The sequence below is a fragment of the Leucopleurus acutus genome, assembly GCF_964270905.1.
Source record: "Leucopleurus acutus genome assembly, chromosome: 2".
Classification (NCBI taxonomy): Eukaryota; Metazoa; Chordata; class Mammalia; order Artiodactyla; family Delphinidae; genus Leucopleurus; species Leucopleurus acutus.
The window spans coordinates 167,442,706-167,464,366 of record NC_139143.1 but is presented as its reverse complement, the minus strand read 5'-3'; the positions used below and the strand labels follow the sequence as shown (position 1 = coordinate 167,464,366).

The 21,661-nt window shown below is 51.7% G+C and overlaps 1 protein-coding gene across 2 annotated transcripts in view; it reads right to left on the bottom strand.

Annotated features, from left to right (window-relative positions):
* Window positions 1-15,200, bottom strand: part of TRIM62 (tripartite motif containing 62) — a gene marked incomplete at both ends in the record, with an annotated part of 29,474 nt that extends 14,274 nt beyond the window's left edge. Inside the window, 2 exons of one of the 2 annotated variants that reach the window (XM_082833449.1) lie at window positions 1,095-1,190; window positions 14,793-15,200. In XM_082833449.1, the coding sequence (XP_082689575.1) occupies window positions 1,095-1,190; window positions 14,793-15,200 (504 nt within the window). The remainder of the gene's footprint in view (window positions 1-1,094; window positions 1,191-14,792) is intronic. The other variant, XM_082833450.1, reaches the window with a different exon arrangement.
* Between the last annotated feature and the right edge of the window lie 6,461 nt (window positions 15,201-21,661).

Below are 21,661 nucleotides of genomic sequence, written 5' to 3'. Positions count from 1 at the left end.
AAGAGGCCAGAGTCCGGTGACTGCTTCCCATCTGATGCCCACTGAGGGTCCTGCCTGGAGGCACTCCAGAGTGTTCTCTGAAGAAATGTTTGTCATGACCTCCCTAAGACCCCACAGTGGGTTGCTGGCCAAGGTGGGGCACAGGTCTGGATCTCCAATGGCCTCTCCAGGCCTCAGGGGGACCTCTGGAGGCCCAGAGCATTCCAAAGGCTCTGCTGCAGCTGCTCCTGGCAGTGGCACCCCTGCAAATGGAGTGGAGCCACGCTGAAATCACCCAAGAGCTTAGCAGTCAGGCCTGGGTCCCCAGTGCTTGGTTCCAGAAGGACAGCAGAAATCAGAGCAAGCCTTGCCCAGTTAGGGGTATCTGTGGGGGACTTGGAGGGAGCCCCTTGGAAGTGTGCTAGGATCCAGAACATCACAGCTGCAAGGAGCCTGGCAGAGTCCCTACAGCACGGATGGGAAGACTAGGGGCCCAGATAAGTATGCAGTTTACCCAAAGTCACACAGCACGGTAGTGGCTGGATCAGAACCCAGGGCCTTCCTCTCAGGTCAAGAAAAAAGGCTTTTCTTTTCAAACCACTGTGGCCAGAGCCTGCAGGGTTTGACGCTACTTTTCAGAGTCTATATCTCCAGTCAGAGTTGAAGAGGGGAGCCGATACCAGGGCTGAGCCACAAATCATCAGGAGGGTTTCGAAGGAACATTCTCAGGATTGGTTCCTTGGGCAATGGGTGTGTTTAGCAACGGGAGAAAAAAAAAAAAAAGAGACTAGGTACATTCTTCCAGCCCCGCAGGACTCCAGGGTTTTCCAGAGTCCCTGGTCCCACCTCAACTTTCACCCAAAGCAGGAAGGGAGAAAGGATCCCACTTGCCCTCAGTCATCTTGGAGTGGGTCCCCGCCCCATTTACCTTCAGGGAAGCCCCAGATTCCGCCCCACCCCCATGCCCCGGCCTAACACCTGGAGTTTGGACCCTCGAAGCCCCGCCCCCACAGCAGGCCCAAAGCCACGCCCCTCAACTTCCCAACTGGCCCTGCCCCCACGAAGCCCCGCCCCCACCACAGCCAGCCCCGCCCCCACGTCCAGGCCTGGCTCACCTTGGTCTCCGCCAGCTGTCTCTTGAGCAGCTGCAGCGCCTCCGTGTGCTCCCGCTCACTGTCCTGAAGGGCCTGAAGCTGCTCCTTCAGCTCCCTCTGGAACACAAACAAGATCGGGATGGGGGCGCGGGTCAGATCCGGCCCGGGTATTCCGTGGTGATGCAGAGCCCAGGCCTGTCCACTGCGGGCACTGGAAGCTATCCTGGCCCCGTCTGTCTCCTGCCCCAGCACCCGCCTCCCTTCACAGTTTAACAACCACCACGTTCCGCAGAGTCTGTCTCCTAACTATCTCCAGAGTCTGTTCCCATCTTCCATCTGGAGTTTTGCAACAGCCTCCTCTCTGGCCATCCTAGGGGCTCTGGTCTCCCTGTTTCCAATCTACCTCCACATACTTTCTGACTCACCCTGATTTGCTGGCCAAGACTCCTTGCTTAGAATCCTCTGGCAGGAACCAAGCCTGTACTGCTGTCCAGGGCTATGACTGACTGCCAACATCCCCTGAGCGCTTCCGGTGGGCTAGGCACTGTTCTTAGACCTTGGCTTGTCATTTAATCCTCTCAGTAACCCTGAGGTAGGCACTATTATCAGCCCCCTTTTCCGATGGAGACACTGGTACAGAGAGGTCGAGAAACTGGCCCCGAGGCATACAGCTAAGCATGCAGGGGTAGTGCCAGAAATGGAACTCAGGAAGTCTGGTTCTGGAAACCATGATCATGACACCAGGTGACATGTTTTCTATAGTGATGACACCCATGATGAACAACAACAAAAATCCATGATAGACAACAGGTCAAATTTTTAAATAAGGACAGGATCGGTATTACTCATTTTTCCTTTGCATCTGGTTCCTATACGGCTCAGCATGACACTGCTAGTCATCTTGTCTTTATTTAAAAATATGATATTTTGTTCATCATGGGGGTTTTGGCATTAATTTTGATTTTTAAAAATTGCATTAGATATTATCTTGATTACTGAGTTTTGGGGCGCCCGCTTCAATTTTGCACCTGAAGCAAGTGCCTCAGTCCCCTGTCCCTAGTCCCACCTCTGTCTTCACCATCCTTCCACCATCACTCCCAACCAGCCAAAGCCGTCTTCTTCCTGTGCCTCCCGCTGGGCTTGTTTCAGCCTTATGACTTTGCACTTGCTGCTTCCTCTGCCTGGTGCACTTCACTCTCAGATTTTCTCCCTGTGATTCCTTTGTATCATTAACGTATCAACTCAGATGCTGCCTCCTCGGAGAGGTCTTGCCTGACCAGCCCATGCACAGCAGCATCCCTTCCACCCTCCAGTTTAGTGGTCTCCATAGCACCTTCTGCTGTCCATGATCTTGCATATTTATTTGACATTGTGTTTACTGTTCATCTCCTCCATTGGCATGTGAGTTTTATGAGGGCAAGAATCTTGTCTGGCTTGTCCACTGTTCCATCCCCAATGCTTAGAATAGTGTCCAGCACACAGTAGGGTCTCAATAAGTATTTGCCAAATGAATGAATGGGGTATGGAGGCTGGTGGCCCCCAGTACTTCTGGACTTTTAGCCCATTGTATCACAGCTCGTTGTTCTTCTGGCTGTCCATTATCCATCCCCATGCAGGGCAGGTCCTCGCTACCATTTTCTCTCTATATCCCCCGTACCCATCAATGGCCTGGCACTGAGATGGGGCTCAAGGAAGTTTGCTTTGGGAGTGGATTTCCAAGGAAAGAGCCTCTGAGCAGGGCCCGGGCTCCCTAGTCAGCCTGGGCTGTGAGTGATGCCAGGGAGCTGACTTCCCTGTTCACACTCACCTCCTGCCCACTCATCCCGTCAGAGCAGGGAGGGCCCTCAGAAAACATCTAGTCCAACTAATTCTACAGACTAAATAGCAACATGAGAAAATGGTCATGATGACACACTAAGGGAAGCAAGTAGAAAACAAAATGATCTGTGCTTACTATCCCTTATTCACTCAACAAGTATTTACTGAGCAATTATGATGTACCAGGCACTGTTGAGGCACTCGGGACACGGCAGAGAACCAGACAGATGCAGTCTCTACTAATAGGGATCTTCCAGTCTAGTGGGGAAGACAGATAATAACAAGGAAAATAATAAAAGAATCAGAGAGCTACCCATCATGGTCTATGCTCTAGAGAAAATAAAGCTGAACGGGATGGGTGGTGAATTTAGGTAGCGTGTCAGGGAAGGCTTCTCTGTGGAGGTCACACCTGAGATGACAGCTGAAGGATGAAGAGGAGGCAGCCTTGAAAATACGAGTTAGATAGAAAAATTGGAATAGCTGGTTTTGCGGGAGTAGAGAGCTTACACAGACATAATGACTGGAACTCTAGTAGCCATCTCAGGCTGTAAGGCAGCCAGAAAGATGGATGTGACAGGCTGAAACCAGAGAAATAGAAGGAAGATGCAGCCTGGGTCCCTGATGGGGTAGCCACACCATCACTGCACTCAGTGATATGCTAGGAAGCTTGTGCTCTGGAAAAAAGAAAAACAGCCCCAATTTATAGTGTTGGCCAATTTCCTTGGTGTAAAGGCTCCCCCACAAAGCCAATTTGAAGCTCTCCATGTGAGGTCACCGGATGCAGAGCTGGGAAGAGATTTGCACAACTAGTTCTCAGGAACTGGGACAAGCTGGCTCTGGCACACCACTGCCTGGGGTCCTGTCCTATAGACCTGTTTTACGTGGGAGAGAAATACACCCCTATCTAATTTCAGCTACTCTGGGCAGCTCTCTATTACTAACAGCTGGAAGTCATTCCTAATAGATTCATGTGCATCAGAGCCACTGGAACAGACGGATCGTTTTCACCTAAGACTACTCCTCTCTGACTGCCTGGGGTCTGTCCATCTTGGGACATAGTCTGCTAGAGACACAGATTTTGAGATGACCACCCCTTGGTGGTCCTCATAGACCCAGCCACCCAGGCAGCTCTTCAGAATCTCTGAGAAAACTGCCCTGGAGGCCACGTTCCTCATATCACTCAGGGCACCCCAGGGACACGGTCAAATTCCTCCCTGCTTTCAAGGCCAGGGAACAACGGGATCCCGGGAGTAATGGAACACTCATTCGTCCATTCCGCAAACATGTGCTGAATGAGGCCTCCTTGGGCCCCACATGCTGCTGTGTCAGCGACAGGGAGAGGGATGGGGTATGAGTCTCAACCCATGATGCCTCAGGAAGTGTGCAGATGGGCTGGGGGGAGACAGGGACATAGACACTCAATCACAGTGGATGCTGGAACAGTGGTACAGGACCCCAAAACTGCCCCTCCTCCACATTCCCCATCACAGTGAAGGGCACCCCCCCACCCCCGCTGCCATCCAAGCCAGAAATCTGGGGGTCACCCTTGACATGGCCCACGCCCCCAATCCAATCAGTCATCAAGCTTGCCCTGGAATTTGTTCTCTCCTCTCTATACCCACCACCCTGGTTCAGTTTTCATCACTTCTTTTCTGGACTGTGGCCCCAGGCTCCTCCCTGCCCCACAGAGCAGCTGGGGTAATCGTTTGACAGGACAGATGTGTCCCTGCCTCTCCTCCCCGGGCCACTGCAGGATTTCTACATTGTCTGGGAAGAAGGGCACGAAGCCTGAGTGTGGCATTCAAGGCCCTTCACTACTGGCCCCAAATTTCTTCTCCAGCCTTTTCTTTTCATCCAGACCTGTACTGTTCAATACAGTAGCCACTAGCCACATGCGGCTATTGAAATTCAAATGAATTTAAATGAAATACAATTGAAATTCAGTTCCTCGGTTATACCAGTTGCACCAGGTTGCACATTTCAAGTGCTCAATAGCTCCAGGTGACCAGTGGCTACGGTATCAGCACAGATGCAGAACACTTCCATTATCCCAGAAAGTTCTACTGGACAGCGCAGCTCTAGACGCACTAAACAACTTGCAGTGCTCTCCGCCAGGCCTTTGCACATGCTGTTCCCTCTGTCTGGAATGCTCACCCACATGGTTTTCTCCACTTGTCAGGCTCATGCTCATCTCGTAAGATCTAGATCAGACATCACCTCCACTGAGAAGCCATACCCCAAACTCCATTCTGTCCCCAGACAATCCTCTGTGTACAGAGCCTTCCCTCATACTATCTGGCACACACAGTATTTTAACAGCAAGGTGACCTGTCAGTTTTCTCCATGAGATATGGGTTCTTAGGCCAGGGACTGTGTCAGATAGATTTTCACACTATCAGTACCTAGGACAGGGCCAGGCACAGAGTTTACGGAATGAATCTGCCCACAGAAGAGTCTGGGCTGGGTCAGAGCTCACCTCCAAAAGGGTAGGAGGAGATGCCAGGGAGACAGCTCTCCTCAGGTGGGCTACTGAGCCTGAGGGAACAGCTAACTTAGGAAAAACAAAACCTAGAACCCACAGAGCAAGACTAGGAGGCAGCCTGCACTTTGTCACCCCCTCTGCCTTCCCTCCTTCCAGGCCTGGGACCAGACCTGATTCCCTGGGTTAGGAGACTGGCTTTGCCACCCACTAGCTGTGTGACGTTGGGCAGGTACCCTAACCTCTCTGTGCCCCAGTCCCTCGTCTGTGAAATGGGGATAATAATACCTCCTAGGGTTGGGAGGGTGAAATGAGATAACAGTAAGAAGTGTTTAACCACAGTGGAGAGCCTGGCCACACTGGCTGCTCGGGAGACAGAGAGGTCACCATGTCCCACATGAGGCTCCCGGGTCACTTCTCCACGTCCCCACTGTTCACTATGTCCTGGCCCCTTCTTTCCTCCTCAGATGGCCAGAGCAGGAAGGAGCCCCAGGGACCATCTGGTCCAACAATCTGGATTTCTAGAACAAGTAACTGAGGTCCAAGAAAAGTGACTGAGTGGCCCATAGCCACACAGCTTTACAGAGAACCAACTGGAAAATTTCCTCCCAGCAAAGATCAGACAGGAAACAGGAAGCTGTTGATAGACTCCTAAGCAATAGAGCTAACTGTGAGGAAGGACACTGGCCATGCCGGAGGCTCAGAACCATGTCTGGAGGTGGTATTGTTTGGGTTTGAACTTCACAGGCATCATGTCACTTAATTCTCACAACAGCCTCATGAGGTTAGTGCCTTTATCACCTCAGTCTCACAGAGAGGGAAATGGAGGCTCAGAGAGGTCAGGCAGGTTGCCTAAGGTCACACAGCCCATGAGAGTCAGAAGTGGGAATTTGAGTGACTCCAAAATCCATGCTGGAAACCGCTCGGCCTCTCTGCCTCCCGCTCAGTTCAATACAGCCATCACGTCCGGGCACCCACGGTCAGGCGGAGTAACAGCCGCTCCGAGTCTGCAGGTTCTAGGGGAGGCAGAAATGTGGATAGGTAGACTGTAAGGGAGAGCAGGACAACGCAGAGGGAACACCAGGAAGCCGGCTGTGTGTGTGACACCCTCCCTCCCACCTCAGCTTCCAAACCTGTGAAGTGCAGCTAATGACAGTGCCAGCTCTGTGGTTGCTGTGAAGATTAGTGACTTAATACCTGACCTGAAGTGAGGCACAGGAAATGCTCAGTCACTCGTAGTTATTGTCATTATCATCACGATAATTATAATTGTATGTGAGGGCTTCCCTGGTGGCGCAGTGGTTAAGGATCCGCCTGCCAATGGAGGGGACGCGGGTTCGAGCCCTGGTCCGGGAAGATCCCACATGCCACAGAGCCACTAAGCCCGTGTGCCACAACTGCTGAGCCTGAGCTCTACAGCCTGCGAGCCACAACTACTGAGGCCCATGCGCCACAACTACTGAAGCCCGCACGCCTAGAGCCTTAGGTGCGCAACAAGCTCCGCAACAAGGGAAGCCACCGCAGTGAGAAGCCCCTGCACCTCAACGAAGAGTAGCCCCTGCTCGCCACAACTAGAGAAACCCCGCGGGCAGCAACGAAGACACAATGCAGACAAAAACAAAAAATTAAAAAAAAAAATTGTACGTGCAATAGGGACTCAGAACTGTGGGAGTTTCTTGGTGAGAGTTTATTTCTGATGGGAGGATCAGGGAAGATGGATGGATGGATGGATGGATGGATGGATGGATGGTCAGGGTCACTTCAAGTCTCCAGGGCAGGGCCAGAGCATTCCAGGTGGAGAGAACAGGAAGCGGGGGTGGGGGGGGCAGTTGGGGATGGCGGGAGCCAGGTATGTGGGTGGAGTTACAAGCTGGAAAGGCCAGTGGGGCTAGCAGGGGTGAGGGCAGTGTGGCTGGGGTGGAGGATGCCTTGGAGGTCAGCCTGGGGAAGCTGGACGCAGCAGGCCCCATCAACTCTGGGGCAGGGCAGGAATCAGGGATGGGAGGAGGGCCCTTCTGAGGGCAGAACCATAGCTCTGTACCCCTCCCTCTGGAGAGAGGGCAGACTCAGGGCTGGTGCAGACCTAAGCACACAATTATGCAAATATGTCAGCTGGGAGGCTCTGGGGCTCGGGCAGCCACTGAGGGGGAGAACAGAGAGCCAGGGCTCACATGCCTCAAAGGCCAGACCTCCCCTCCTACAAGGCCATCCCTCTCCCGGCCCAGAGGAAAAAGCTGTTGCCGGAAGCCATCTCCCCTGGCTTCAGGGACCGACACCCTCTCCCCCTGACCCCCGGTCACTAAGCAGTGCTGCCCAGTGGAAATAGCATAAACTTGGGTGTCAGAAAAACCTGGGTTTGAATCCTGCCTGCGTGCCCCTGGGTAGATCATTTCCTCCCCTCTCAGTGTCCACCTCTCAGAGCCTTATCTATAAAATGAGGACCGGAGCCACTCGCGGGGGTGCGATGAGGATTAAATGAGATGACACCCTTGAAGGGCCCAGCATGACGTGGCGCACAGTAGGTGCTCAAGGCCCCCTCCCCTTCTCCGTGCCCAGTTACTGCCTTCTCTTCCCCTCTCTGCCCCAAGGGGACGCCAAATCTTCACATGGCAAACTGAACTTGCCCCTCTTCTCCTTTCCCCCAATCTCTCTTCTACTCGCAGCCCTCTGATGTCCTGGTCCTCCCGACAGACCTGAACTCTCATACATCTTCTCTGCCTCCGAGCCCCAGCCCTGTCCACTCTGAGCCTCGCGGTCTCTGGCAGGCAGCACCTCATGGCTGCCCCCCACCTGTCCCACCTGCACGCTGCCCCTCAGTGCACACCGACCAGGCCAGCCTCACCTGCTCCAACCTGTTCCTGGCTCCCCCGAATCTCCAGGATCCAGTCCAGGCTCCTTGGGTAGGGGTGGCACCTTCGAAAGCCTCACTTTCCCACCCCTTCCTCTGCAGCTACAACGAATCACGGGTTCCCCTCCATGCCTGCCCCTGGCTAACTCAGATCATCTGAGTCTGAGTTCTAGCTTCAGTGACACTTATTGGGTATGTGGTCTTAGGCACAGTTTCTGAGCCTCAGTTTCCTTATGTATAAAAAGCGGCAATGAGGGGCTTCCCTGGTGGCGCAGTGGTTGAGAGTCCGCCTGCCGATGCAGGGGACGCGGGTTCGTGCCCCGGTCTGGGAAGATCCCACACGCCGCGGAGTGGCTGGGTCCGTGAGCCATGGTCGCTGAGCCTGCGCGTCCGGAGCCTGTGCTCTGCAACGCGAGGGGCCACAACAGTGAGAGGCCCGTGTACCGTAAAAAAAAAAAAGGGGGGGGGGCAATGAGACCCACCTCTTAGGGCTGCTGTGAGGATTAAACGAGAAAGGGTGCCTGCCCCCGGCACTCTCTGCACCCAGGCAGTGGGGCTGTGGATGTTGTTACTCCCTCTGTCTGTAATGTCTCCTTTCTCTGCTCTCAGGATTCAGCTCAGTTGTCAGCTCCAGGGGGACCTGGGCAACCCTGACGTATGGCCAGAGGAGCCTAGGACATGACCTTGCAGCTTCTGGGCCTATCCCCCAGGAACCACTGCAGGGTCAAGCTTGTCCTGCTCTCTTCTGGGCCCAGGACCCGGCCCTCAGTTAGCTACAGCAGAAGTGTTGACTGAAGAAATTATTGAATGAATCCCTGAATCCAAAATAGAACCATCTCCAGATCCTCCACACCTGCCCCAGTGTTCAAGCAGAATTCAAGGTCCGCAAGGTAAATGATGCGGTGAAAATAGCACTGGACTGAGATTCCAGGGAGCTGGGCTCTGGACCAACCTCGGGCAAGTCAGTTTCCCCATCTGTAAAGTGGGGAGAGGATGGAAGTGGACGGTTTCTGAGGTACCTCCCCATTTGGATGCTCCCTGAGGCAGTTAGGGTTTTGGTGAGGAGGTTGAGTTCTGAGCCAGACAGACCTGAGTCTGAATCCCAGCTCTGCCTCCTGCTCGCAGTGTGGCCTTCGTCAAGTTACTGAGCCTCTGAGCCTCAACTTTATCTTCTGTGAAATGGGGCTGATCCTAGCCCCACTGGGGGAGTAGGGAAAGGGAAAACGGCTGCTGTGAGGATTCAATGACCGTAACAGCACCTGGCACATAACAAGGGTCCAATACCCTCTGACTAGAGTTTTTTTTTGGGTTGTTACTGTTTCTGTTGTCACTTCCTACCAGATCCTTTTCTCTCTAGAAAATAAACATCCTGGGGCCCCAACTTCAATTCTGAGTTTTGACACTGTGGCCTGTGCTTAGCCAAGGTGTCCTGGATGAACAGGCTTTCCTGGATGCTGACTGACAGACACCTGTGAAGAGGGAAGTAGAGATGCTAACAGCAGCACAGGGTCTGACTCATTGCCAGCCTCGCCCCCATGGAGGCTGCTCTTTGCACACAAATCCTGCCCTCTCTTGGGAAAAGTAACATCAGAGGCCACTTCCCCAGGACACAGACAACCTGGCTGCCTCCCTGTCCATGGTACAAAATAAAACACCTTCACATCAGTTGTCTCTGGACAGGCAGCAACTCCCTCTCCCTCTTTATACATTAAGTGGACAGTTTTGTTCTTATTTCCACTTCCCAAGTTGGGAAAGGGTGCAGAGAAGGCAGCACCTTCCACTCAGCTGGAAGAAGCCAGCACGAGGATTTGAATCCAGTCCCCCAGCTCTGTTCTTTCCCCGTGTGGCTGCCTCAGCGTCTCTGAATCCCTATGCCCAGCTCCTCAGGGCTCCCATCCCAGGCTGATCCACTGCTGTCTCCCTTGGCACGAAGGAGGCCTTGGGAAGGGCTCCAGTGGTCACATGAGACCTGGAGAGGGTGGCTGGGACTGCATCCAATCCCTCCTCTGGAGGTTAGGAAGCTGAGAAGGCCAGAGAGCCGGATGCCATGCCTGAGCAAGATGACAGCCAGCACCTGCCCTCGGTGCATCAGCCGGCACGGGCAGACTGTGTCCTTAGCCTGACCCTGTGCTGAGTACACTTGAAATACAAAGACAGACAGGGTGCGGGGGAGACAACTACCCAGCCCTCCGAGGCAGCTCCGAGGCCATGTGTGGCCAGTTAGCTAAGCTTCAAATCCTGTCCCTGCCATTTACCATCTGGGTGACCAAACAAGTCACTGAACTCCTCTGAGCCTCTGTTTTCTTATCTGTAAAAAGAATAAATTACAGTACCCACTCGACAGGGTGTTATGAAGATTAAATGAGGCAATATCAGAAAGGCGCTTCGTATAGCCCCAGGCAGTGGGCTAGGGCTCAGTAAGTATTGGCCGAGAAGCCCCCAAACCCTTCTGAGATGGGGCTCCTTCCATCCTCTTTGCTCTATGGTCCAGTGCTCAGCAGTGGAAAAAAAAGGGAAGGTACATGCACACATGCACACACACACACACACACACACACTCACACACACACACAAAACATGCTCACATGCCGTTTACACAACAAAAATTCTGTAGAACTATAAAGCGAATCTTTGAGAAAAAGACCATGTTTTTCCAAGGGGTAGAATTATGGGGGATTTTAACTTTTATATTATATAGCTCTGTTTATTATGTTAATTTTATAATCAGAAAAAATAAAGATATTTAAAAATTGTCGTGTGCTGTGTGCCAGGCACAGCATCAGGCACTTTTGGTACAGCCTCCCTCACCCCTACAGCATCCTTCCCAGGAAGGTCATGTTATCCCCACGTTCTAGATGAGCCGGTGGAGGCTTAGAGAAGTGAAGTGATCTGACCAAGGACACAGAGATTACCAGCGACGATGCCAGGATCTGACCCCGGTATTGGAATCTGGGGTACAAAGCGATTCTGCCTGGCAGGTCAGGGGAAGCTTCATGAAGGAGGTGATATCTGCGCTGAGCCTGGAAAGCTGAGTAGGATTTCTGTAGGCCTGGGTTCTCAGCCAGGGGTGATGTTGACGCTGGAGGACATTTGATGAAGCCTGGAGACATTCTCGGTTGTCAGAGCTTGGGGTGGGTGGTGCTACTGGCATCCAGTGGGTGGAGGCCAGGGATGCTGCGAAACATCCTACGGTGCATAGGACTGCCTCGCATCACAAAGACTTATCTGGCCCCAAATGTCAATAGTGCCAAGTATGATGTAACATACTAGAGCTGTCATTTATCCAGTGCTTACTATGTGTCAAGTTCTGTACCAAGTTCTTGCAAATGTCGTCTTACTTAATTCAACCCCATTATTCCCATGCTGTGAACGAGGGACCTGCGGCTCAGAGATGATAAGGAACTTCCCAAAGGTCACACAGCCAGAAAATAGGAGTGCAAGATTTGAGCTGCCTGAATACAAAGCCAGAGCCTTTCACCTTTCCGCTCTGCTGCCTCTAGGATTTATAATAAATGAAAAAAGCTCCAGGCCAACTGCTAAGCAGCCGGGTGTGAGGAGGAGTAGCCTCCTCTGGCCTCAAGTCCTTGGGAAAGGTCCCCCCTGCCCCGGGGCATTTCCCCATCTGTCAAATGAAGTTTGCATCAGGCGATCTCCAAGGCCCTGCCGGCTCTGAGTCTGTTATTCTCCAGGAGAGGGGTCCAAGACTCCAGGAGCCCTGGGGACAAACCACCGGCTGCTGGGAGAGGAAGGGGTGTGATGGGCAGGCTCAGCCTCATTTCCAGTGCATAACTAGCTAATGAGCCCCACTTCCCCATGAAGAGAGGGGGTGGGGTGGGGAGGGTGGGGAGTGGCTTGAACCTCACCCAGGAGCTTACTTCTCCAGGGGGAGGCATGTTTCTCTGCTACTTTCTTGCCAAGCCCAAAGGAGGCACCAAAGCAAGGCCTCCTGCTCAAGTGAGAGGCAGCTCTGGGCATTGGCCCAGCTGGGCACATGAGTTCTCAGAGGTAGAAGGAGAAAGAATGGGAGCACTTGCCGATCCAGCCCCTACCAAGTGCCAGGCATCTCAACACAGGTTCATCTCAGGTCAGCCTCATGAAAATCCTGGTAGGAAAGAATCACCCTGACCCCGGTTTACAGGCGAGAGAATCAAGGCTTCCATGTGCTGATTACACAGACAGTGCTAAAGGAAGGTTTGGAACCAAGTGTGACTGACCCCAGGACAGTACACTAGAGGGTAAGTGAGTGGCAGTCCTTTTTTTCTTTTCACCCAAGAATGACAGTGTTTCAATAACGTTTGGGGAAAATATATGTTCATTTTCTCCTGCCTGCCCCAGATCATGGAATGGACTGAAAAAAACCACAACACAATAATTTGGATTTCCTGGTTTGCGGACAGGGGAACCAAGCCTTGGAACACAGAGTTCTCTCCAGCTAGCAAGTCAGACAGGGAGAGGAGGGGGTGAGCAGGAAGGGTGGGATCCAGCCGGGGTCAGGCTGAGCTTTCCCGGCTGGTGCTCTCACTGTCTGGCAGTGTGGCTTTGGGTAAGTCACATCACCTCTCTGGACCTCAGTCTGCACATCTACATAATGAAGAGGTTGGGCAGATGGTTTCAGACAGAGTCCCTTCAAACTCATGACCTGCACCTAGTCCTGTCCAAGCTTCTCTCCTCTTCCCTGTTTATGTGATTTCATAGATGGGGAGATGGGGATACCAGTGCCTGACCCCGGTTCACAAGGGGCTCTGGGGGTGGACGGTCAATGCCAATCTTGTGCAAGCTCCCAGAGCCACCAACTCTTGCTCTCCATCCTCAAACAGCCAAACTTGAAGAGAGTCAGTGGTGGTTGGGGATTAAAGGGACAAGGAGCGGGTAAGGTGAACATGGAGTCATTTCTCCTAATAGGGCCAGGGCATCTGCTGGTGCAGGCTGGCTCACAGAGACTCATGTATAAGTTGGGGGGGGGTGACCCCCTACAACAGGGAAAATAGTTATTTCGCTCCTGCTTAAGGAGTCAAAAACCTTCTTCTTCTGAAGGCTTCACAGCCTGGGCCAGCTCAGGTCAGGACTAGTCATTCATTCAGCCTTTACTGATGTTCACTGTGGGCCAGGCCTTGTGGCAGGCTTTGGGGCCATAGATATGATGACTAAGAGACTTCTCTTGGGGACTGTGTGCTAGCCTGGTATCCCAAGGCCAAACACACGGGGCTACTAGATTTAAATGGTTTAGCTTGAGAAAAAGATTCCAGGCTCATATAACCTTGGGAATCATTTTATTAAACACAGCAAAATGGGTTTCTTTGCTACAAGATTTCTCCAAGCCTTTAATATGCAAATGTACATTGAGAATCCTCCAAGGAGGGTATAGAGAATATACTATATATCCCAAATGTAGCTAATCTTGGAACACTGTTTTTTTTAAAAAACATTATACTTATTAACAAAGATTGGGAAGATGCAGCTCTAATGCTATTGTTTTGGCCAGTGGAGCTTAGAGAAGGCTTACACAGAGAGGGCATTTGAGCAGGGCTTTGAGAGTTGAGTAGGAGTTAGTCCGTGAGGACAGGAAGGCTTAAGGGAGACCAATTACAGTCCTAGGCTGACTATGTTCAGGTTACCCTGCATGTACTGTTTCATTTAGTCCTCAAGGTCCTGATGCTGGTGACAGAGCTAAGGAGGTCACCAAAAGTCCCTGGAGACTTCTAGAGGTCCACCTCCCTCGCTTTTCTTGAATCACCTCACCTCAGGGCTTTATTCTCCAAATCTTGAGTCTTTAAGTCCTGTCCTCACTCTCAACTTGGCCTCTACTGTGATTTAAACCCAGAATGGTCTTTACAGTATCTGAACTTGATCCCAGCCGTAGCCCCTCATACACCTTGGCCCAGACCCTGGCACCAAACCTGCTCTCTCAGCAGTTTGCTGACACTCATTTAGACCCTCTCTTAGATTTAACCCTGACCTGCCCAGAGCGATCTAGCCCACGTACTGCTCCCCAGGCCCTGATGCATACCTGATTGAACCCCGGGTCATCATGCCCCAAAGCCTGCAGCTCAGCTACTCCATATAGTCCAGACTCATCCTCGGATGGCGGCCCCACCTCCTGTCTAGCCCCGACTTTGTCCCATTCCCCATCTGTGTCTTTGTCTCCAACTCAGTCCTGAACCCTTCTTACGTGGGTCCTGTCTCCAGGTCCAGCCCCATGACCCCTTACAGTGGCCCTGCCCTTGCCCAGCTCTGATTCGGCTCCGTCCCTAACCTTGTCCAGGCGGTACCTGGTTCAGCTCTGATTTCATCTGTCCCTGCCGTTCTACTCCATTAGTGATCTCTCCCCAACTATGGACCCATCCACCCCCCACTTCAGGTCTCTCTGAGACCCCGCCTGGTGAGCACTGCCCAAGGCCCCACCCTCAACACCGCCTCCTCGCCGCGGCCCCGCCCCGTCCTAATTCTGATAGGGCCCTGACCCTGCCGGCGGCCCCGCCCCATGGCAATTCTGACTGGGCCCTGCCTGCGGTCCAACCCTGACCCCGCCCCCGGGCCGGCCCCGCCCCCGCCCCAGGCCCGCCAAGCGGCTCACCTGCAACTCCTCGAAGGCGTCATCGATGCCCGTGACCTGGTGCTGCTCATGCAGCGCGGGTTCATCGCAGAAAAAGCAAAGCAGCGCGCGGTCCGTGAGGCAGAAGAGCTTGACCTTGTCGTGTGCCTGGCAGGGTCGCGCGGCACGGCGTGCACTGAGGATGGCGTCCAGCGGGAAGGCGCTGTAGCGCTCCACGATGTTGGCCAGCTTGAGGCTGGGCGCGAGCGCGGGCTCGGCAAACGTGCGCCGGCACTCGGGGCAGTCGCGGGCGCCCTGAGCCTCCTGCCTCACCCAGTGCTCGGTGATGCAGCGGCGGCAGAAGTAGTGCTCGCAGCCCAGGCTCACCGGGTCCTGGTAGATGCTCAGACAGATAGAGCAGAGCAGCTCGTCCTTGAGGCTGCACGCCATGGCGCCGGGGACGGCGGAGAGGGTCCCCCGAGATGCAGGGGGCCGGCTGGAGAGCGCGACGCTGTCGGGGACAGCACCTAGGGATGGGTGCGGGGAGCAGGCCCGGAGAAGCAGGAGCTACAGGAGAAGGAATGGGTGCTGTCTCGGAGTGGGGTAACACGAGTAAGAGGTGTGGGGTAGAGACTACCCGGGAAGCGAGCCCAGGAAGGTGGTCTCGAGGCAGAGGGTGACCCGGAGCGATGGGTGCTGGAGGGAGGGAGCCGTAGGTGTCTGAGGGAAGGTGCACCTAGCAAGAAGCTTCTAGGGAAAGGGGCAGTCAGAAGGGATGTGTGCTGGGAGAAGGGGCTCTAGGAGGGGGGCGGAGGCCTTGGGGGGCTGCAATACCGGTATGGGTGCGGTGGGGGGAGGGGGAGAAGCTGGGGATGGGGAATTCAGGGGGAGGGGAAGCCCGGCAGAGCCTCACCTCGGCTGTGCCTGGCAGAGGAGAGGAGGGCTGTGAGCACGCTCAGCTGCCCGATCCAGGCCCCAAGACCCGGCCCCGCGCGGCCCCTTACCCCCGCTGGCTCAGCGGCCACTGCTCCGGTCCGAGCGCAGCCTCTCAACCCGGAACCAGCCGAGCCTGAGTAGCCGGCGGAGGCGGCTCCCTCCCCGCCCCCGAGGGCGGGGCCTCAGCGACTCCACCCCCGCAGCGGGCGGGGGAGAGGAGGGGCGTGGCCCGGCCTGCAGCCAGCTGACCCCCTCCCCGCCCCCACCATTCTCCAGCTCCCGGGGGTGCGAAACCCAGCTGTTCCTTCAGGGTGTGCACTTGGAACAACATCCAGGTCTCGCTTGGGGTCCCTGCGGCGGATGGGGGCTGGGGAACAGCTAATTTGAGAGGATGACGAATAAAGGAGGCATATCTTGTTGGATCATCAATGTGAAGATTTGGGAAAAATATTTTGTATTAAAACAAACACGGATATGTTGTTTAATCTGCATAGAATACAACTTTTGCATAAGATATAAAGATAAAACTCGAGAAATACCCTGCTTGCTTAGAGCAATTTCAAGTCCCTCACACTCCGAAGCCCTGGGGTCCCATTTCCTCTTCACTTTCTTAAGGAGTGCTAGCTGGAGAAGTTGGAGAGCCCTGGCCCTGACTAATGTCTGTCCCAAGGAGTTGTCTCCACTCAGCAGACATTTCTGGAGTGCTATATTGTGTGCGTGGGGGTGGAGGTGGAAGGGGGAGGAGGGAGAAGGGGAGAGGGAGGAAGAGTAATAGGAGACCTTGACTTGTATGCCAGATGGAGAGGGGATAAGGGATTTCTAGGCAGAGGGGGCAACATGTGCAAGAGCATGGAGGCGTGAAAGGGGAAGGCACATTTGGGGAAGTGCAAGTGGTTCTCTACTGTTGGGGGTGGGGTGGGAAAGGGGCTAGGGTGAGGTGGAGGACATTGAGGGTCATGGTGATGGATTTCCTGAAAGCATTGGGCTTTCAAGCAGGGGAATGAACTGGTCTGATGTGGGTTTCAGGAAGCAAGGAGATGCTCATTATCCCACCAGCAAGATGAAGGCGGGGACGCTTTCTGATGTGTCTGCATATGTGCAGCGCTCTTTGAACAGTGAAGGTATGTCACCGAATAACAGTAGCAAAGATGTGGATTTCAGGAAGAGAGACTGGGCATCAGTAGATTACCATTGTCATAGTGCCTGCGGGAGATGAGACCTGAACTGGGGCCATGAGAGTGCATAAGGAGAGAAAACCAGGGCACTGAAAATATAGACACTACGAAATTTTGTAATGGATTGAATACGGGGTGAGAAGGAAGGAGGCATGAGGGTGGCTCCCCCAGGTTTCTGGCTCCTCCAGCAATATCTTCACTGGAGTTAAACTTTATTAAGGCACAATTTAAGAAAAAGCTTGAGGTTTATGCCTCTGCTGTTTATGTGTCCTCCATCACATCATCGTCTGGTTCCATGTCTCCATCATTGCCAGAAACAAGTTGGTAGCTCATGCAGCAACCGTTCATTGACTTTTCCTTGCAGTCAGAGCCTTGATTTTGTTCAGGTGGCCCCCTTCCCCACGTAACGAAGGAATGGCTGACCTCAGCCCAGCTCTAGCGGTAAATCCCGTTTGGTCCAAGTCTGTCATGGTGGTTGCATTCCTCTTACCAGTGATGATTTTTTTTTTTTTTGAAATTGGGTAAATTGTAATAGATTTGTATCCTAAGAGACCATTAATTAGCATGAGTTAATCATTTTTCTTTAAATCTTTTTTTTTTAACATCTTTATTGGGGTATAATTGCTTTACAATGGTGTGTTAGTTTCTGCTTTATAACAAAGTGAATCAGTTATACATATACATATGTTCCCATATCTCTTCCCTCTTGCATCTCCCTCCCTCCCATCCTCCCTATCCCACCCCTCTAGGTGGTCACAAAGCACCGAGCTGATCTCCCTGTGCTATGCGTCTGCTTCCCACTGGCTATCTATTTTATGTTTGGTAGTGTATATATGTCCATGCCATTCTCTCACTTTGTCCCAGCTTACCCATCTCCCTCCCCATATCCTCAAGTCCATTCTCTTGTAGGTCTGTGTCTTTATTCCCGTCTTACCCCTAGGTTCTTCATGACCTTTTTTTTTTCTTAGATTCCATATATATGTGTTAGCATACGGTATTTGTCTTTCTCTTTCTGACTTACTTCACTCTGTATGACAGACTCTATGTCTATCCACCTCATTACAAATAGCTCAATTTCATTTCTTTTTATGGCTGAGTAATATTCCATTGTATATATGTGCCACATCTTCTTTATCCATTCGTCCGATGATGGGCACTTAGGTTGTTTCCATCTCCGGGCCCTTGTAAATAGAGCTGCAATGAACATTTTGGTACATGACTCTTTTTGAATTACGGTTTTCTCAGGGTATATGCCCAGTAGTGGGATTGCTGGGTCATATGGTAGTAAATTTACAAGCAGCTCATGCAGCTCAATAACAAAAAAACAAACAACCCAATCCCAAAATGGGCAGAAGACCTAAATAGACATTTCTCCAAAGAAGATATACAGACTGCCAACAAACACATGAAAGAATGCTCAACATCATTAATCATTAGAGAAATGCAAATCAAAACTACAATGAGATATCATCTCACACCAGTCAGAATGGCCATCATCAAAAAATCTAGAAACAATAAATGCTGGAGAGGGTGTGGAGAAAAGGGAACACTCCTACACTGCTGGTGGGAATGTGAATTGGTTCAGCCACTATGGAGAACAGTATGGAGTTTCCTTAAAAAACTACAAATAGAACCAGTGATGATTTGCGTTTAGACCTGTGATGCAAGTCTGGCCTGAAAAACCAGAGGGGAAGCCTGTGGCAGGGAGGTGGCTTTTGCAAAGGGTCTCTTCCCTTTCAAAAACAGTCTGTCCCCTTGGCTGGAGGTGGATGTGTTTGGTGGTGGTACTTGGAATTGCTCCCAGTCTGAGGATGCAGCCAACACGTGACAGAGGTGGGGAGAATCCTGGGAAAGAGGAGCTAGTGCACTGATGCAGAGCCTAGACTTTTGGATATATGAGATGGTCCATCTTATTGCTTAAGCAGGTTTAATAGCAGTATACTGTCTCTTGGCAAACATAAGAATCCCAAATGATGCACTGATATGCACGTCCAATTTTTTTTTTATAAAGAAGGCAGGGTCTAAATTATTGAAGGCTTTGAAATGAAATGAAAAAAGGCTTGATGATGGATGAAACAGTGGGTTTCATTTAATTCAACATGTAATCCACCCTCCTCTTCTATAGCAATATAATACCTGGAGAACTGGCTAGTCCACCAGACACTGCATTTTCCAGCTGCTCTTGCAGTTCAGTGTGGCTTTGTGACTAAATCCTTTCCAATAAAAAGTAAATAGAAATAGTCCTAAGGCTTTTGCTCTTCCGTGCTCCATTTCCTCTTGCCTCGAGTTGAAACACAGATGTGTAAGGAACCCAGCTTCAGTAATGCTTCAAAGAGGCTGACAGAGCAAAGATAAGGAAGGAACCTGGTTTCCTGAATGACTGCATGGAGTGGAGCCACCCACCAACGTGGACTAGAGAATGAGAAATAAACTTCCATTTTTTAGAAGCCATTGTATTTTTGGGCTCTGTTGCAGCAGCTTAGTCTACCCCATGCTACTCTACAGCTGTTTTTAGAAGAGGCTTTGGTACTATTTTATGCTATTGTCTAAATCCTTTCAGTAGCTAAGTTCCTCTTAATATCCAGCACCAATATTTTCTGAAGTGTAAAGAGCATGGTTTTTTTTTTTTTTTTTTTTGCAGTACGCGGGCCTCTCACTGCTGTGGCCTCTCCCGTTGCGGAGCACAGGCTCCGGACACGCAGGCTCAGTGGCCATGGCTCACGGGCCCAGCCGCTCCGTGGCATGTGGGATCTTCCCGGACCGGGGCACGAACCCGTGTCCCCTGCATCGGCAGGCGGACTCTCAACTACTGCGCCACCAGGGAAGCCCAACAGCACGGTTTTCTCTGGCTGAAAGTCACAGTCTCTTGGGCCCTTCACAATACTTTCCAGCTTTTAGTCTTTTCACCCTTCTAGCTGTTGTTCTTCTAAACTTACCCCATCTCCATTAAGATGCTGAACACTACACTCCCGCAGACTACTGGTTATACTTAAGTTTGGAAAGTCATTGCCCTTTCTGGATCTGTTTCCCCAACCTGATGTGGTTGAGGGGTCTGAACCAAGACTTCCTGATCCTGGCTGCAGTGTATGCCACCCACTTCTATTCATCTCTAAAAAAACCCTCAGGAGTTTAAAAAAATTTTTTTTCACAGCTATCCAAGAGATGTTGTTGAGTGAAAAGAAAAAGGGAGACCCAAATACACATAGATACACAGACATGGACACACGCAGTCCTACCCATGCTCACAGGCATTATTGTGTATAGCAAAAATCTGTAGAACACTACAGCAATCCTAACCGTGTTTATCTGTGGGCTAGGGTAGGGGGGAGGACTTTAATTATGACACTGTATAGTTCTGTTTGTTTATTATTTAATTTTATAATCAGAAAAAATATTTGCTGTACAGCAGAAACTGGCACAACATTGTAAATCAACTATACTTCAATTAAAAAAAAAGAAAAAAGACACATTTGATTCTCACTATTCATGGACTCTGTATTTGCAAGTTTGCCTACCCCTCAAATTTACTTGGAACCCCCAATCAATACTTGAGGTGTTTTCACTGTCACCTGTGGACATACACAGGCCCAGGGTGGCAAAAATTTAGATTGCCCAACACGCATGTTCCCAGGAGAGGTGGAACCAGGGGACGTTCTGCCTTCTTCTTTCAGCTCTCATTGTCAACTTTTTGTGGTCTATTCCATGCCACGTTTTTCTCACTTTGGGGCTTTTTGTTGGTGATTTTGCTGTCTTAAAATAAGTCCCAAGGGCTTCCCTGGTGGCGCAGTGGTTGAGAGTCCGCCTGCCGATGCAGGGGACACGGGTTCGTGCCCCGGTCTGGGAGGATCCCACATGCCATGGAGCGGCTGGGCCCGTGGGCCATGGCCGCTGAGCCTGCGCATCCGGAGCCTTTGCTCCGCAATGGGAGAGGCCACAACAGTGAGAGGCCCGCGTACCGCAAAAAAAAAAAAAAAAAAAAAAAAGTCCCAAGCGCGGCACTGAAGGGCTGTCTAGTGTTCCCAAGTGCACGAAGGCTGTGATGGGCATTGGGGAGAAAATACGTGTGTTTGATAAGCTTCATTCGGGCGTGAGTTATAGCGCTGTTGGCCATGAGTTCAACGTTAATGAGTCAACAACATATATTAAATAAGGCATCTTTAAACAGAAACACACATAAAACAAGGTTATGTATTGATCGGTTGACGAAAATGTGGCCAGACGCTCGCAGGAACCTAACGCTGTATTTCCTTAAGGGGCAATGATTCAATATTCCCTATTTCAGTCTCTGCAGCAACTTAGTAAAACATAACTACATGAATGTCGAGAGTCACCTGCATTTAAAGTTGTGTCTAACAGCAGCCATCAATGTGAGGTACCAACCCCCATGCCTCCTTCTGTCCAGGTAACATTGATTCAGTCCCGTCCAAGGGGGAGGGGCAAGAGAATGAACATGGATTGAGCCACTCCTGTGCACCAGATACTGCACTAGGTGCTTGGTGTCCATGGCTTTATTTATCCTCACAGCAGCCCTCCAGACTTGTCATTTTTCTCCCCCTTTGCAGATGAGGAAACCGCAGCTCAGAGGAGTGACGTGACTTTCCTAAAGCCAAAGCAAGTAAGAGGCACGGGCTTCTCCACCCCCAGCTGCTGGAGAAGATTCCACAGTTGTGGACCTTGGAGCTGGGCCAAATCTGGGCCCTTGGCTCCATCCAATGGTCTTTATAAACCATCCATAGCCCCCCTTCCTCTGTCCCTTCCCCAGCATGCCAAACCTTTGCCTGTCTCCTCAAGCCCCACAGA